A 17935-nucleotide genomic window follows, 5' to 3' on the forward strand; every position below is an offset into this window, starting at 1 on the left:
GGTTCTCCAACACTCCAGTGACTGCAAAACAACTCAAGTTTGTTTTACACAAATGTATGTTTATTCCAAAAAAGCAACGTGTACAAACTGAAGCCTTTAGACATTCTATATAAGAAGAAAAGAGTCAATCCTCCCATCAGTTAAACAATCATTTCACAAAAATAACATCCATTTATTTATTTATTTATTGTCAAACAGTAACAAAGAGCTACAAAAAGACTGCAGATCTATGCACGGATTAAAAACATTAAAAAAAAAAAGTCCTCTTCCTCGTCTTCCTCCTCTGCTGCACCATCAAGTGAATTTATATGTGTTGAGTGTTAAGGAGAGAAATGTTTCAGTGCCGTCATGTGTCCTCCAGCTCCACCAGAGGAGTTTTATTCCTGACTCTCAAAAACTCAAACTGAATTCCAATTATAAAAATGTGTTCAAGAAATAATTATAAGAAGATATTTCTACTCAGCTCTTCTGTGTTTCTTTGAAACAAATTACAAGGGAAACGTTGGCTGTGTTAAAAACACCATCAAACCTGCTTTTGTAAAAACAAAATGCCAAAATTATTAAAAAGTATTACTTAGAGTGGAAAAAACTCAATTCAATAACTCAATAGCTTCATTCAAGCAGTGAAATTTATGAATATTTTAGATTTAATAAAATGGGAAAAGTCCCTTTTTGGTTTTTTTTCTTGCAAACAAGAAAACTCGAAAATAAAAGAATCTCAAAACCTCTGAATATATTATTGAAAGCTTATTTTAATTAGTTTTTTTTTTAAGAAAAAGGCATTAATGCACCTTGTGTTTTGACACTTGGCCATGTTAAGTGGTGAGCGACTTCCTTTAGCACCGTTGTTTCTGCCTAGCAACAGCAACGTTAAAAACCTGACGGAGCGCCATACAAAGTGCCGCACCCGTCCAGCATTCTGACTCACATTTGAGACGAGCGGTCAGTTTGACCGGCGGCCTGAGAGAAAAGGATATGATTCGTAGTCCAGCTTCTGCGTGAGGACTCCGGTGAGGACGAACTCGGCGTTGTGGACGTCTGGACAGAAAGCATCGGAGGTGAGAGAAACTCAGAGAACCCTGTGGCGGCTCGTTCAGGGAGGAAACTTTCAGAAACACATGAACCTTTTTCAGGATTTCACACCAAATAAAGTGTCTGCAGCTTCAACGCCGGATAAACGTCTGACGTTAAGAAGAAAAGAACTATTATTCAGGCAGGAACTGAGGTTCTGCATTCATGAAGTGTTATTTATATGTATCGTATTACAATTTTAGCTCTTCTGGCCATTTTTACAGGTTTTCTTCATGGATTTTTCTGCCATTTAGCTGATTAAAGTCAATTGCTTCTAATTATTGGAGCAGTTTGAGCAAAACTAACTTTTTTTCTTCTCATTTCCTTTTTTTTGGGGCTTTCTCCTTTTTCCATTTCTATCTTTTCCTCATAGAAACGACAAAAAAAGAATAGAAGCTGTACGAGAAACTGTAATCATTTTACTTTGTATAATTTTTTTACACATTTTTTAGGTTTGTCTTTTATAAATCCATCTATTCTGGCTGTTTGACCTTATTTAGCTGTTTGTATTCTGGAGATTAGGCCAGTTTTGAAAGTGATTGTAAAAGACTCCAGGTTAAAAGCCGTGCGACGCTCTCAGGCCTCTCTTACCGATGTTTTTTAAGAAGTATTCCCGACACAGGTGAAGGTCGTTGTCACAGGAAATTAAGATGATTTCTGGAAGGTTCTGCAACACAAACAAAACAAAGGAAAAGTTAGTCTTGACATGATGAAGACAAAAAAAAAAAAACTACTGGGAGCTGCTCAGAGCTTTTATTTTGAAGAGTCAGACACCTTGTTCTGTTTGTGCTCCATGATCTTCCTGTACGACGGCTGCTTGGCCAGAAGCTTCCCTCCAGCAGACTCCAGGATGGACTTCATGGTGGACAGGCTGGGACAGATCCCGGGGGTCAGGAAGAAGTACTTCCCCTGTGAGACAAACACCATTCACACATTTAGCTCTCCTCTGATCTAAACCTGCCTTTACACGGCAGGATAAGCTCCCAACGTCATTTCCCCGTCAATCCTGACATTCTTAATGGGATGGACTGCATCTGAATAAGGTTCTTAGAGGGGCGTGTCAGAGTGAGACTTTCCTGATGTTCCTGGAACTTCTTTGTGGCTGTCAAAAACTCTTCCAAACAGAACAAGACTCGCTTCGATACGTGAACTTCCCAACTGAGCGTGGATTAGTTGTCATGTGTGTTGATGTGTTATACAGCATTCCCTCCCTGCAGCTTCCTCCTCTCTGATCAACTCTATGGCATTTCTCTGGATGCTGAGCGATATACATGTTCCTCTTGTGCGCTCCTTCACAGATTGAGCCCTGGGTGGCTGCCCACGACGCTCATAGCAAAATCCACCAGTGTAAAGAACCAAATCCTCCCGACTGGCTGATCCGCCAACGTTTCAAGCGAGTGTCCGTGACGCCTCGGCTCTGAATCCCATAATTCAGGTCAAAACCGTGCTCCGCCGTCAGGGATTGAAATTCGCGTTATTCTTGACTTGTCGCCATTATGTGTAAATGCACCTTCAATGTGACCTGACCTGCATGGTGATAAAAAATGAAGCTGTGGTTTATTTTCCAATAGATGCACTGTGTAGTGAGTAAACGCCGTAATCTCCAGATTATAAGCTGCTCCTGTTTTCACACGCCATGAACCCTGCAGCTCTTCTTCTTCTTCTACGGCAGTTTGCATCCGTTACGTTTCATTACCGCCATCTTCTGGTTTCATCTATCTACATTGTTTCCCACTGCTTTGGACGGACCTGACGATTTCCCTTCTTCTTCTTCTGCATTTGGATTCAACCGCCATCTGCTTGTTCATACCATCCCCACCGCTCAAAAAGAAAGAAAGAAAAGAGGCCTTCTCCCTCCCTCCAGCTCGCCACAGCAGCTGAGTGTAAAACGTATTTTTCTTACAAACAAAACGGAAAAAAAACAAAAAAACCACGCAATCCCCTCAATGAAATCATGTCCTGCTACAACGAGGAAACCTTCTGGACAAGTACGGCTTATAAACGTAAACCGTTTCTTTTCTTGTCCAGTTTAGTATGTGGGACTAATATTCAGCTGCTCAACAGTCTGGAAACTACGGGACAAAATGTAGCTAAGGAGATAAAAGTGAAACCTAAAAAATGGGCAGTTTTTAGTGAAAGAAAGGTTGAAAAAAATCAGAGGTGAAGAAAAGCAGTGATGGTTGTGGTCTGACCTTGAAGAGCGGAGCAGCGTGAGCTCTCTTCAGAGACTCCTCCAGGCTGAAGCCGAACAAAACCTCCGCTTCAGCGTCACGCAGCGTGTAGCTCTGCTCGTCTGACACACACACACACACGCACACGCACACACACACACACACACACACACACACACACACACACACACACACACACACACACACACACACAAGATAAGGATTCCACGGCTGCAGAATTATTAAAGTATGTAGAATCAGTTTGATCTTGAACAGTCGGTAGTTGTTTGTGAGGTCACGGCTCCGATACGAACTCCAAGCTTCCCCTCTCTGCTCGCCGGTTGTTTGTGAAGCTCCAGCTGAGAAGTGGCTCAGGCCACGTTTCCACACACTTACCCATGAACTTCTGGCTCCTCCAGCTCTCCTCCAGCCACTCGGGGCTCACGATGTGTCGCACCACCGACATGGCGGTGAGGAACTTGACGGTGCGGGTCACCTTGCCGGCCACCAGGTGAGTGACCTTCTGACTGCCGTCCGCCACTTCTCCGCCCAGAGCGTGGAGCGTCTGCAGAGTGGGGAGCACACACACGTTACAGTCTCTCACACACACACACACACATATATTCGCACAGACACCAAGGACTCTCCTGAGTAATCCGATTACCTTCGTGTACAGCTGCACTTGAGCCGGTTCGAAGCCAGTGAACAAGACCCGAGGAGTGGACTCTGGAGGAAGCTTCTTACTGGGAGACTGGATGTCCTCCACTCTGCACACACACACACAGTCAGAACAGTGTGTGTGTGTGTGTGTGTGGGGGGGGGGCTGTGGGGCTCTGGACTGACCTGGCCTTCTTGTTGGCCGGAGGGTTTGTGGCGTCGGAGATCTTCTGCTTCTGCAGCAGCTGCAGACTCTGAGCAGCAGAAAGAAAAACAAACGGTGGAGAAACTCGTCATTTCTTCTCCTTCAGCTGCAACAAAGAAACTCCAGAAAAACCTCCGTGAGCAGAATTGACATTTTACTCATTGCTGCTCCTCAGTCTACATTTTTCTTTTACATAGACTTTAACTGCTTTTTCCCCTTACCTCTTATTGATAATAACTAGATCAAATGCTCTTTTGCCTCTTTCCATTTTACATAAAAAGACTTGAAACATTTTGTCTGAACTGAAACTCCTCCGGGTAAATTATATTTGAAACTTTAATCCAATTATTTGCTTTAAGACAACATTTATTTCATTTTGATGAGTCGTCCCCGTTTATTATCAGACGCTTTATGGGTTCAGAAAGTCATTATTCGTGGACATGACTATGAATCCCATCGTCCAGATGGACTCTGAAAGATGAATCAAGCAGGTTGAGCCTCATATTTGTTCCTGCAAACGCTTCATCTACTGTTTTGGTTGCATTTACACTGCCGATGTGTGATTGAAGTAATATTATCAGTTCCATCCGCACTGGCATCTCCTCCAGCAAATCCAGACGTTCATGAAGTAATTTCTTCTCACGGCGAAGGTGGAGGCTGATCCTTCTTCAGATCTTCTATCAAGGCTGCAGATGGTGCTGGTTCCCTGAAGCTGCTCTCCTGATCAGTCATTTGTGCATCGTGTCTTTACGCCACGCTGGAATTCACTGAGCTCCTGAGAGCGACACATTGCTTCACCAATGTTTGTAGAAACATCTTGCATTCCGAGGTCACTGATCTTATTGGATGATTTGAAGAGCTGAGCAAATACTGTTGACAACAGTGTACTGTACCAGCACAGTGACATGAAGAAGTGGACTCACCGCTAAAGCTTCAGGAGAGACTTTGACTGGTGTCCTCCAGGCTCCTGCAGAGGAAACAGTGAAACACTGAGACACGTCACCTCACCACTGCTTCAGCTTCCAGCAACAGAAAGCAGAAAGACCCCTCCAATTATTATTAAACTTCATTCTTTTGTTTTACTTTAACATGCGGAGCCGCTGCATATTTGGTGGCCACATTTGTAACATCTCCCGCGGCGACACGTTTCACCTTGAGCCATGGAATTCCTCCAGACGAAGTCCCTGACCCACAGGAAGTCCAACACTCTGCGCTTACTGTATTGACTGTTATGTCCTCAGAGCAGGTACTTCCTCCGGACCTCAATATAAACAATCTGAAGCCCCGCCCTCACCACTTCCATGTGCTTATGTCCATTCAGTCATAGCGCCACCTTGTGGTAACAGGAATGGAACATGTCTGTACCTTTGCACTGCTCATGCAGTCGCTATTCTTTATGTTAGACTGAGGATTCATCTGAGTCACCTGCTGAACTTCATGTTTTCACTTTAAAGAGGCAGAAATCTTCACATCCCTGATAAGACACTTTTATTTTGAAATATCTTCTGGTACCAATACATGTCTTATGCTTTAAAGTTTGTATCTCTTACACTTACTATAAATTTAGCAGTAAAAAAGTGTTTTGATAAAATAATTGATCATTTTACCCTCCGATTATTCTTTTTTTAGATTTCTGCTCAGTTTTAAAGAAGAAAAAAAAAAAGCACTGCTGGCTGAGCTTGTTTTGCTCAAACTGCAGCAGAATTGACTGGTTGATTGGGATTGAATCCCGCGGTGCTGGAGTGTCTCAGCGTCTGTCCTACGGTGTGTGTGCGGGCTTTGCCTCCGGAGACGTACCCAGCAGGTTCTGGACCAGCTGTGGGCTCGGCACCAGGGGCTCTGGGTGCGTGTAGATGGAGTATCTGCTGTGCTGGATCTGCCGCAGAGCCTCGAAGTTTCCCAGCAGGATGTCACACAGCCACTGGGCGTTCACACACGGGATCTTCCATTCCTTGGCCTTCTCATATTTGAGCCCGCTGGGTCTGGGCAGGGAAAAACACCAGAGCTGAAATGAAACTGTTAACGCAACTCCACTGATCTGATGTTTTAAGCACGTTTCAGTTTCTCCAGCGAGAAAAGGCCGCCTGGGACTCACTCCTTGCAGATGAGCACGGTGTTGCTGCGACACAGATATCCAGTGTGCCTGGCGCCGGCCAGGTACGCCATCAGCTTCAGGTCGTCCCTGTCCGCATCCACAAAGCCCGTCACCGAGATGATCTGAGAGAAAACAGCAGGCTGGTCATCATCCAAGGCCACTAGTTTCATTCAAAACGCCTCTCAACTTCTTACAAACACCGACAAAGCAAAACATATAGAATCGATGAGGACTGTTTTCTGGATTACAAGTCACATCGGTGAGAAAACGTAGCATGAAAAGTTTCCTTCAGCTGTCAAGCAGTGACATCTAGTGGTTGCAGATAGTAGTACCATATGTTTTGATAAATACCGTATATAAGTCACATGGTCAAGAGAACAACTAAAATTGTGGCTGGAAGGTAAAATGTTCTGTACCTTTCTTAGTTCAACATACTGCTTTATAGTCCAGCTTAAAAGAATCGACACTCCTTCTCCACAGGATTGAAGAAGCCGTTTCCTCCAGTGTCTGACCTCTAGTGGTGAGCCGCTGCACGACAGAGAACTGGCATCTATTTCACCAACTAATGTTTCAGTTGCCGGGTGATTGGTCAGACTTTCAACCCTTTAATATCCCGACACATCCATACTACAAACAGTTGCCACCAAAAGCAACACGACATAAAGAGACAAATGAAGAAGTGAATGTTTTATGGTTTTCAGTTAATTTTTCAAGTTTTATTTTGTTTCCAAAAAAGGAAATTCGGATTTATTGAAGTTAATTTTGGAACCAACAACATCTGCAGTCAGGATTCCTGGTCAACATGCTTTACTCTTGGTTCCTACAGGTTTCTACAACTTAAACTCAAGTCCTTTTAAAACTACTTACAACTGAATTTAATGTTCATTTAAAGCCTATCTTCACAGCCATGCAGGTCAAAATGAGCAACGCCTTGATTCCCACTGTTCCAAGTTCAATTTGATTTGACTTGTTGGGTTTTTGTATTAAAAGCACTGAGAAATGACTGTGTTGTATTTGGTGCTAAATAAATAAAGTGAAACTGAATTGAAGTTGAGTTGATTTCTTGCACAAGGTGCAGCGAGCGTCAAATACATTCCCCTCCACTGGTGTCGACAAGATCAACAATTATTCTTTTCTCCAACTGGTCATTCTCATTACATTTGCACTTCCCCATGCTTCTCGCTACCGAGGCGTCCCATGAAGTTTCCATAATCAGATTTCTCAGACTATAAGCGAGTGACTCATGGCTTTAAAGCAGAACAGAAACACAATTTATTTTAGAAACAGTCAAATATAAGATGACTCTATTCAGTGAAAATCCATCCATAATATTTGCTCATTGTTACATGATCTCAGTAGTTTAGTGGTTAGCGACACTGCGTCATGACCCGCCCTACTTTGCCTCTGATTGGCTAATACTTGCTGCATTCTCAAATCTGATTGGTTAATGTCTATGTTTACCGTGCACCATGACGAGCCAACCAGAGACAGAGTAGTGCGGGTCCCTGAGACGCGTTTGTCCAATCAGGTGCAGCACGTGACTTGATGCTACATGCTAAAGAGAGTCAGGGCTAACGCAGTAGCGATGCTACACGTCATTAAAGAATGAGTGATACGCTCATGAGCGAGGTGGAGAGTTTGTGGCAGCACACGCTCTTGTGGACACGTCACGCCTGCCGCCGGCATTTTCATATCAAACCAGTGGAGGAGGAGGAAGAGGAGGAAGAGGAGCAGGTTTAACGAGCAGTGAGCGCAGCATTCGGTGTCATCCTCAACTATTCACAGTAGCTTTACTAAACTTAAGACCTGCAATATCAAATGTAATGCCTTTTTCAGACTTTTTTTAAGGTATCAAATGCGGATATGTATAATCAATCATTTCAAGACTTTTTAAGACCCGGCGGGAACCCTGCTTTACTGTAAACATGTTTTCACTTGATAAATGTGCTGGGAACCAAGAAACAACCTGTGTCTTATATCAAACACACCTGCAGGCACAGGGCTGCTGGCGCCGTGAAGAAGAGGAGCGGTTTGCGTTTACGTACGTGCTGGGAGCAGGGCTTGGCTCCAGGAGGGAAGGCGAAGGGCAGGTGCAGCGTCCGGTGAGGAGGAACCATCCTCTTCTTCTTCAGCACGGTGTTGAGCCAGTGGGCCGTCACACAGCGCTTCCCTTCTCTCAGAGCCTGAGACACAAAACCTTGACTTTCACTTCTTCTAGTGCAGAAACCTTCAACTCTTACAAACAAACAAGTGTTTTTCTTACAGCACAGCCACTGAATAAAAATACATTTTTGTATATATATTGGGTGCATATTGAGAATTTTTTTAAAAAGCAGGTTAATACTATTTACCAGTCGCCACGGTCAGTTCCACTCAGCCTTACCTGGACATACATGGTGCTGACTTGACTCTCACACAGCAGGTGAGTGCAGCGGCTGGTCAGGGTGGAGTCCACAGCGCCTCCACAGGCCTGGATGACCTGCGGACGGAGTTCAGGAAACACTCGTCTGCCTCAGACCGTTTCACCGAGTTCCATCAAACTGGATGAAAGCATTGCCGTTCGGGTCAACTTGTCCCTGACGGGTCGTCTTACCCTCTTCCATGTGGCCAGGAGTTGTTTGTCCGCCATTTGTTCGGGGTAGTCAGCGATAGCGAACACGCAGCCCAACAGGAAGCCGTCCGGTGGAACTGAGAGGAAACGTGCAGACGTCAGTCAGCGTGAATCACACAACGCCCCCGTGCAACTTTTAATTTGAATGCACACTGGAGCTGCATGATGCCAGTGAAAGTTGCTTTAATGTTGATTATTGCGATTGCAATGTGACTTGTGATAAACATTTCGGTGTATGATGTTGAGGTTCTTGTGCTCTTTGGGGTGTGTACATAGCAACATAACACTCATTGTCGTTTTGGACCAACTTGTAAGCATTTTAGAAGCAGAGCCGACTGTTGACTTTGTTGTTTTCAGTAAGAGTCCTTGATGTTTGTGTTTCTGACTACTGCATTCAAGACTACGTTTTGAATGCAGAGTGCATGGAACACTTTCAACGCAGTCAAACAGGAATGGCAAAGGCTGCGAATTAAAAATAAATAATAAATGCCGCAGCTTTCATCTTTGAGAGGCATAGCATTTTAACCGACGAAGTGAGCGCTCCTCTGTGCTGATAGCCAATCATCAGCTCGAGACTAGAGCCTCATGTGTATCCATCCACCAACAACGACGGCGCCTTCAGAGCCGCTGGAGGAATAATGTGGGATGATTTATGGTTGGAAATGTTGGTGTGACATGTTGTGGAGTGTTGCTTCAACAAGAGGAGACACAACAAGCAGCTCCTGGTGGGAGGTGATGTGATGTTACACTCTGGACCACAGCATTGCAGTGTGAAGTGACGGTAGTCCGACACCAACAGTCGTCATACTCACTCTCTTGTCCCGGCTCATGTCCAAAGAGTTGGGTGATGTGATGCTGCTGCTGGAGCTGCGGCTGCAGCGTCGTGGTCTGCGGCTGCTGATGTTGCTGTTGTTGTTGTTGCTGCTGCTGCAGGGCCTGCTGGTTCTGATTCTGCAGAACCTGCTGGTGCTGCTGGTTCTGCAGGTGCTGCTTCTGCATCTGTTGCATGTGCTGCTGCTGAAGGAAATGTTGCTGCTGCTGCTGCTGTTGCTGCTGCTGCTGCAGATGCTGCTGGTGCAGCTGCTGCTGATTCTGCTGCTGCTGCAACATCTGCATGCGCTGCTGCTGCTGAAACTGCTGGAGCTGCTGCTGCAGCGCCTGCTGCTGCTGGAGCTGCTGCAGGCCGGGTCGAAGGAGCTGCTGGGGCCGCAGCTGCTGCTGGGAGAAGGCGTGCTGTTGTTGTTGTTGTTGTTGTTGTTGCTGCTGCTGCTGCGGCTGCTGTGGCTGCTGCTGCTGCTGCTGGGAAAACATCTGCTGTTGGTGCAGAAACTGTTGCTGCTGTTGGGGCAACTGTTGAAAGCCTTGTTGTTGTGCAACCTGAGATTGCTGCTGTTGATGTTGCTGTTGTGATTGAAGCTGCATCATCTGATGCTGCTGCTGCTGCTGCTGCTGCTGCTGCTGCTGCTGCTGCTGCTGCTGCTGCTGCTGCTGGAAGTGCATCATGGGATGCTGCTGCTGCTGCGGCGGTAACTGCTGATGTTGCTGCTGTTGTTGGTGTGACTGGTGCTGTTGTAGTAACTGCTGCTGCTCGGCGGTGAGCGGCTGCGCCGTCAGCTTGGTCTGATTGAACAGAAGAGGGTTGGTGCTGTTCGGAATCTGAACATGGCTCTGATTGGTCTGCTGGTCCAATGGCTTTGTCTGATTGGCTGTGAGATTCTGGATGATCTGTGGGAAAGGTAAACAACGTTTCTACATCACATGAGCGAACAGTTTTTATACCTCCAGGGAAAAAGTAAAGACACCAGACAAACTGCTCATGCTCGCCCACTGATTTGCTACAAATTGCAAATGTAACTCAGTAAGGCGTTTCCTCAATACTTAGAAATGTTCGCAGGGTCGCGCTACAGACAAGTCCTCATTAACATGTTGCTTGGTTTTGCACGTTCACAACATTTGCACAGATCTCAGCAAGTAATTGTTGATTTTTTAAATCCTTGTCTGGAGTCCTTTTGAATTCAGTTTATATGAAACAGAAAGTGTTACAATTGAGCTTTCAAAAGGGCGGTGTGGTCTTCATCCAGCAGTTTCTACCCTTATTTCATGAGCTCGATGAGCCCAGATGTCTCATGGTGGAATCATTGCAGAAGTGAGGAGAAACTCCATGTTTAAATCGGTCAAGAATTCTTAGAAGGCTCACAGAACTGTTGCACAACATACGTGCCTCAGTTGCAAAGCAGCCATAAGTTTGTAATTCATGTTTTCCTGCAAGTGAAGCTCAGCAAAGTTTAACACAAATTACCTGGGAGTTTAGACAACATTGTGTCACTTGCTGTGAACGCTTTTATTTGAATGGAAGAGTTGTTTTTCTTTTGCAAGGTAGCGTTTTATATTATGGAAAAGGCGAGTCATCTATGCAATACAAATAGACCCACTTGTTTAATTGGTTCATTACTACAAGAGGCGCCGGAAAAACTGTCTACCAGAGATTCAGGAAGAAAACAAACAACATCAAAGACTATCAGAAGGACCAAGCGGCGTTGTTTTGTTCTTACATGTGCGACGTTGGCCGGCCGGTTGACCGGCTGCATGTCGGAGTTGTTGGTGATATTCCGAAGCGTTCTGGCGGCGGCGCTCCATCCTGGAAGGCCCTCTTGGACGGGCACGCCTGCAGCAGAGACAAGAGAGGAGCAGCTGTTAAAGATGCTGCTATTCTGAGGAAACATCTTCTAACTTATAGAAGTTTCAGATAAAGACAGAAGCAGAAAGTTATAAATACATTTGATCAATTAACCTTTGTCTAACCAGGAAAAAGAAGCCATTGAGATGGAGATCTCTTGTACAAGGGTGACCTGGCCAGGAGTTCCTAAGAGCTGGAGGCAGCCCTCTGTTAACTGAAAGGTCATTTCTTTCATCCTGAGCCACTTGGAGCTGAACGTTACACTGACTTCTGCATCACTGCCAAAACAGTGACAGTGAAGTAAATTGGACTTTAATAATGACTGATTCACAGATCAGAACGGATCCAAACCTTGTGATTTGAAAGTAACAATCAGGAATCAATTGCAGAAAGTGGCTGGAGATTTGAGGAGCCGTTAATCTTATTTATATATTCAAAGTGTCGTGAATAAAGAAGATTTCACCGTCGTTCGCTCTGAGAGGAGCAGGACTGTTATAGTATGTGAGAAATAAAGGTTCTGATGTTCCGTCAGCAGTTGAACCCCGTTTGACAGAAGTGAGCGTGACGTTTGAGCAGCCGAACTGACCTTGCTGTGCAGCGTGGCTGATGGCGGCGGCGGCGGTGCGAGCCTCGGCAGCGACGGCCCCCCCGGGGACCGGCGGCACGGTGGCACACAGGTTGATCAGCCCGCTGCTGTTGGACGCCGCCGGGTCCTTGATGCCGGGCGGCCCGGTCCGCCGCCGCGCCGTACCGGTGGGAGCGGGCGCCGTCGGCGTGACGACCTCCGCCGGCGTCCAGTTGAGGTTGGTCCCCTCCTTTTCGGTGGAGGAGTCGTCGTCAGAGTCGTCAAACATGCGCTCGCTGCGACGCTCGGGTTTGCGCGGGGAGGACGTCGGCGAGATGGAGTTGAGCCTTTTGGGTCCCGGCCGCCTGCGGGGGCTGGACTCCTCGCCGGACGAGCCGCCGCTGGTCATGCGGGACCTTCGCGGGCTGTAGCTGCCTGAGTGAGAGTGATCGTAGGAGTCTGCCTCGCTCTCCTCGTCCTCCTCCGGCTCCACGTACGCCAGTCTGGGGTGATAGAGCGCCTCGTCCTTCCTGCTTTTATCTGAGACGAGCAGGAAACGCCCAGTAAGGAGAAGAAATATCTGTTAGAGATTCGTAAATATCTGTACGTAAACATGAGATATGCTGAGTAACTCTCTCTCTCACACTCTGTGGTGTTGAGATCCAGAAAAGTGGCATTTCGGCTGAATATTCTATGGAAAACGAGGGTGAAACACACAATTCTACCTTTCACAGAGTCTGTTATCCAGTCCAGGGTCACGATCTTGATACCTTGATGTTTCAGAGCACATTCAAACTTGGCCTGGAAGCAAACAAACAAACAAACAAACAGATCAGTTAATAATAAGTCGAGAGTCTGAGGAAAGCTTTTCTAATGACCTGAGAACAAAGCGTTCAACCAATCACAGCACTAAAAGTAAACTAATACACATTGTTCTGGTAGCCTGTATATTCCTAATCATCCATCAAATCAGCCTTGTTTATTATTCACTTCTTGGGTCTCTTATTACTGCTCTACAACCAGCTTTCTTATCTAAATGCAGGAAAACTGGTTTATAAATACATCATAAAAGTAAAAATACGACTGGATCCCGACATCCCGAGTGTCTGAGTCAAGATGTGTTTTGGGTTGATTTTTTTTAAAAAGTGCTTCGGCTGCTTGCGAATGAATAAGAGAAAAGAGAAAAGATGTCCAGAGAAAAGATGGACTCACTCCTTTCGGCTCCTTCACCACCAAGTGTGTGACCTTCTTGTTGAGGTTGAGCTGACATTCTCCTCCGTAGAAGGTGATATAAGCCCACAGCGTGTTCAGGTCGTCTGGAAGCTGTGGACAAACACACAGAAGTTCTGAGCTCCGTCTGACAGACGCACACGTCTTATAAAAGTGGAAGCGGCTGAAGGACGAGGGGACTGATTCACTCGACGGGCCACACTCTCACCCGAGGAAGGCAGGCCGTCACACCGAAGAAGATCTGTCCTGATTCGGGGGAGAATCCTGTGACTCTGCAGCCGCTACGGTTATGGAAATCACAACTGCGTCAACCAGTTTACAGTACTACGTCACGGAGCACCTCAACTCTCTGGCTTTTTGTGGAGAAAAGGCGTAGCAGCGATGGTGTGGTTCAGGAGCAGGACAGCGACGACACAGCAGCTGAAACATGTGGCAGTCACAATGAGGATGAAGGATCGTCCACCGGAGTTGATGTGTGTGTTTATTTCAGCTCAATCCGTTTATTGCCGGTTCAAATGTGCTTTATAAAGAAAGTGAACGACCACACAATGGTCAAAACGATTGAATGATGAAGCGTGAGGTTGTACATTCCTGAGTCCGGTTGAAGATAGTGAGGCAGGATCAATTCCAATTAGTCAGGGTTTAAAATTATTTATCACATCTACACACATTTCAGTGTTTTTGAGGGTCTTGTGCTTTAAATGTTTGACCTTTGACCTTCTTTTCATGAACCGTTGTAAATTGTGCTCTACATACTCCTTTGACTGTTATGATTACAGAACTTTAAATATAGTTGGGAATTGTTTTTTTTTAGCATAATCCTGACTGATACAACCAGATTTCATACAAGTACAGTTGAATATCTGTGCAAACAATCCACAGCTTACCTCAGGGCAGTTGAGGCCACGCCCCCTTGATGCACACTTGAGCTCAAAGCACCAGACTATTGCGGCCACACATTTGAGCAAAGTCAAGCAAGTTTTGACGAAACTATATTTAACAAATTTGATGGATTACAAATGTTTAACTTACAAATATCACATAGAAATGTTAGAGGTGTTGAATTTAAACGTTTTTACGATGTTTCCACGATTCGGCATCAACGCTGCGAACGAAACAGTCAATTATATTGAATATTTCAAACATCCTCTTGTTTAACTTCCCATGGGAATTTATCAGAAACTTTCTGACATGTTTTTCACTCCTTTGCAACACGATGCTCACGCTGATGTCCGTCTGTGGTCGTCTCACTGAAGCTTTTGCCACAAGCGTTTAGTTCTTTCTTTATTTAAAATGATTCAGAAATCAGAATCTTATATTGAATCTGATGAAACCATAGTTATATCTGTTAGTTGCAGTCCTGAGTTTCACACAAAATGCAAACTTTCCAGTCATTAGGATGATAGCATTGGCTCTTGAACCTCCTGTTGCGGTGAAAGGATACGGCAAGAGATCTCCACACCGCACCGAGAGGATGACCCATGACGGCTGAAAAACAAAGTCAACTGCAGATGAAAACACTTCCTCTCTGCTTGCTCTCGCTCAGTGTGAAAACAAAAAGCCGCGGCCGTTACCTTGACAACGGGCAGGTCAAACACCTCTCTGGACTCGCCCACCTCGGGGTTGTCCCCGTCCTCGGCGATGATGTGAGTAGCCAGTGCATTGTAGGAGACTTCCTTGCCCTTTCCTGCTTTCAGCAGCTGCACCACCTGAAACAGCAGCGGAGGATTCAATCAGAAATCATCAGCAGCAGTTACCATTCATGTCGGTCGAGACTCACAATATTCAAAATATTTCGAAGAATATATATTGGATTCATTAACAAACAGTTAATCAATGTGGTGAGTTTGACATTTGAAAGAAAACCACATAAAGACACAGTTGAGCTGTTGTATATTAACCCATGGGGGTGAGCAAAAATACTGATACTTGGGTAAATATCAACATTTGTTAAAATGATACAATATTGATTTTCCAGTCTTCAATATCGACACGCTCCCTGACAGGGAGTTCCCCCGGGCAGTGCAGGACACATCTGTGCAGTGTAGTTTGGGCTTTTCAAACAGGAACTGAAGTGAGTTTAAAAAAACAAGAAAAGAAAAAAGATGAGAGTAATGAAATGGACGAAACACATTTGCAAAGACTGCCTCGCCACAATACACTACAACAAAACCAACTCCCATGTTCACCTGAAAAAACACCACGCTGAAGAGTTAGCAACAACGCCTCTCATGCTGAATGTGTCTGTCTGTCTGCAAAGCCTGCAACGGTACCAATCCCCGGACATGTCACAAGATGTGAATCTCGTCGCAGCGCGAGCAACAAAGTGGCTGAAATATCTACAAAAACAGTCCAACCGCCACACGCAAACTACCAGCATACAACAAAGTCGGTAACAAAATGTTAGATCATTTAAAAGAATCACTTCTGACAGTTTCATGATAAGACATTAAATATGTGTGATTTTGCTCACCTGTTTATCAAGAACAAAATTCATATAATCATGTCTCACTTGAAAATGTCTCTGAAGTAGAAAAGTCCTAAAATGTACACTATAATTATAACTATAACTATATATATATCCTTGTTTGTCAATACAACGGGCTACCATATGCACAAACTCAAGAGAATCTCAAGATATTTTCACGTACAGCCTTTGGCAGAGCCAGATAATGTACACAGCTAAAATATGGCCGCATTATATCAGGTAGACATGATATACGCAACAACAAATCAATTTGTGTTGAACATAAAGGTATGCGAAGTATATACTTGTAATTTCTCTTCAAATGTGTGTCCTTCTGACTTTTCGGGGAATGACTGCACAGTGTATGGAACGATAATCTATCTGTTGTGACGGGAGCAGAAGGCATGTTGCATATGATGATAATTGAGATATATTTTTCAGCTCTGGCCTCAATCACTGCCACAGAATCCGGAGTTGGAAGTTAGAATCAGAGAACTTCAATACTCTGATAGTGGATCAAGTGCGTTGCTTTCTTCAAACCAGTTGTATTTGTTGAAATGTATTTAGTAGATTGACGGCGAGCAGCCCCGACGTGTCAATCATCACAGATGTAAGACGAAACACGGCGGCTCGGCGGGATGTGACAGGTCTGGCATGCATCTGCAGAACGAACACAAACAAGGCGAGCAAGGCGCGACGTGGGAGCACTATTTGGCAGGAAGTGCTGCGCGGCTCCCAGCCACAGGTCTCCAATAACAGCGCGGGATAAAGCGGCCGCGCATGCGCACTCAGGAGGTCCAATGGAGCAGAATATGGTCGTTAAATAACAGTGTAATCCTGGGTGCTTCAGTACGCATCTCAATAAACAAGTAACTGTGCGGGGGTAGAAGAGCAGGCGAGCTTCAAACAAGACAAGTCATATAATGTCAACGCTGAGGCAGCGACCAACCAGGCTCGAGACGAGCAGCTCAGCCCCCAAAACTAACAGCTAATGCTAAGCGACAGAGCCGGGAGAAGCACGAATATACAGTCAACACGAAGCGCGAGCAGTTTCTGAGACCTCACAGCGACGTTTAGACCGCTACAATCAAAACACACGCCCAGCTCATAACGGAGCGTGCAGTTAGCTCGGCTGCTCGCTCCCCACTCAGATTGAATGGGTTAGCAGGTTAGCATGCTACTTGTGAAAGCTAAAACAAGCTAACGCCAGAGCCTCACCTTCTGGTCAATGTCCCCAACCACGTAGAATTTGACATCTTTAAAAAGTTCATCGGAAACCTTATTTTCCTCGCCAGACATGGCTGTGTGGTGAATTCATAGGACTAAATATTAATAAAAGACTGCAAAGCTGAGAAGGAGTAAAGTGTCTCTGCTGCTTGATGTGGACACACTCCAGCGCCAAATCACTGAGCGCGCCTTGGACCGCTGCATTGTGCGGAGGGAGGAGGGGAGTCCAGACAATATCACCAATTGTACTTACATTTATTAAACTTTATCTGACCCTATATTGAATTACACCACACAATTGTATTGTCTTAAAAGGCTATTTGCTTGAGAATACGAAAATACTACAAATTAATAATAGTATCTTGTACATAGTTTATTGTAATAACATGTAACCCCCCCTCTAATATGAGAGTTAATGTTTATATCTCGATGTGTGACGGGAACTTGACAGGACAGGACACTTCAGTGTTATTGACATTTGGGACAAACGACCTTAAAAAGTCACATTATTAATACATGATAATAAAACACGAGCACACAGCAATGTGATGCAGTGAAATATATTCGTGGATTTATAATGCTCGATCTTTAATAGTATAAATATGATTCAGTTGGACTTCATATAATGTCTGTGAAAATGATGTAAACGCCTACTGTGGTTTATTGTGCAGAACACATCACTTTATGACAAATCGTTGGCTTCTTCAGACGGAAGAATCACCTATTTTGGTTTGGACCATCAAAAAGAGTCACTTCTCTTGACTCCCCTGTGGCTTAATTCTCAGATATTTAGTGGCTGAAATTATTCTTGTGTCTGTCCAACTGTCAAGTTGCAAAGATTACTATCCTCGGCCGCCGTTAAATATCATTATTGTTCTTGTGCCTGCCTTAGTGGAAAAGTGCAAAGATTATTATCCTTGGTGGCATTTAATGTTTATTTTATTTCTTTCCTTCGGCCC

General features: G+C 44.9%; 1 protein-coding gene across 1 annotated transcript; it reads right to left on the reverse strand.

The window, feature by feature from the left end:
* Window positions 1–302: 302 nt before the first annotated feature.
* Window positions 303–17130, reverse strand: paxip1 (PAX interacting (with transcription-activation domain) protein 1). Its single transcript, XM_080502851.1, has 22 exons — window positions 16968–17130; window positions 14857–14991; window positions 14727–14770; window positions 13491–13554; window positions 13265–13375; window positions 12778–12853; window positions 12074–12592; window positions 11363–11475; window positions 9623–10535; window positions 8793–8887; window positions 8583–8678; window positions 8245–8382; window positions 6200–6321; window positions 5902–6086; window positions 5028–5071; window positions 4086–4153; window positions 3907–4009; window positions 3639–3807; window positions 3264–3364; window positions 1846–1980; window positions 1663–1738; window positions 303–1038 (listed from the first exon to the last, which is right to left on the reverse strand). The coding sequence occupies exons 1-22, from the start codon at window positions 17046–17048 to the stop codon at window positions 944–946; spliced, it is 3483 nt and encodes a 1160-aa protein (XP_080358977.1). The 5' UTR covers window positions 17049–17130; the 3' UTR covers window positions 303–943.
* Between the last annotated feature and the right edge of the window lie 805 nt (window positions 17131–17935).

Source organism: Blennius ocellaris (assembly GCF_963422515.1).
Source record: "Blennius ocellaris genome assembly, chromosome: 10".
NCBI lineage: Eukaryota > Metazoa > Chordata > Actinopteri > Blenniiformes > Blenniidae > Blennius > Blennius ocellaris.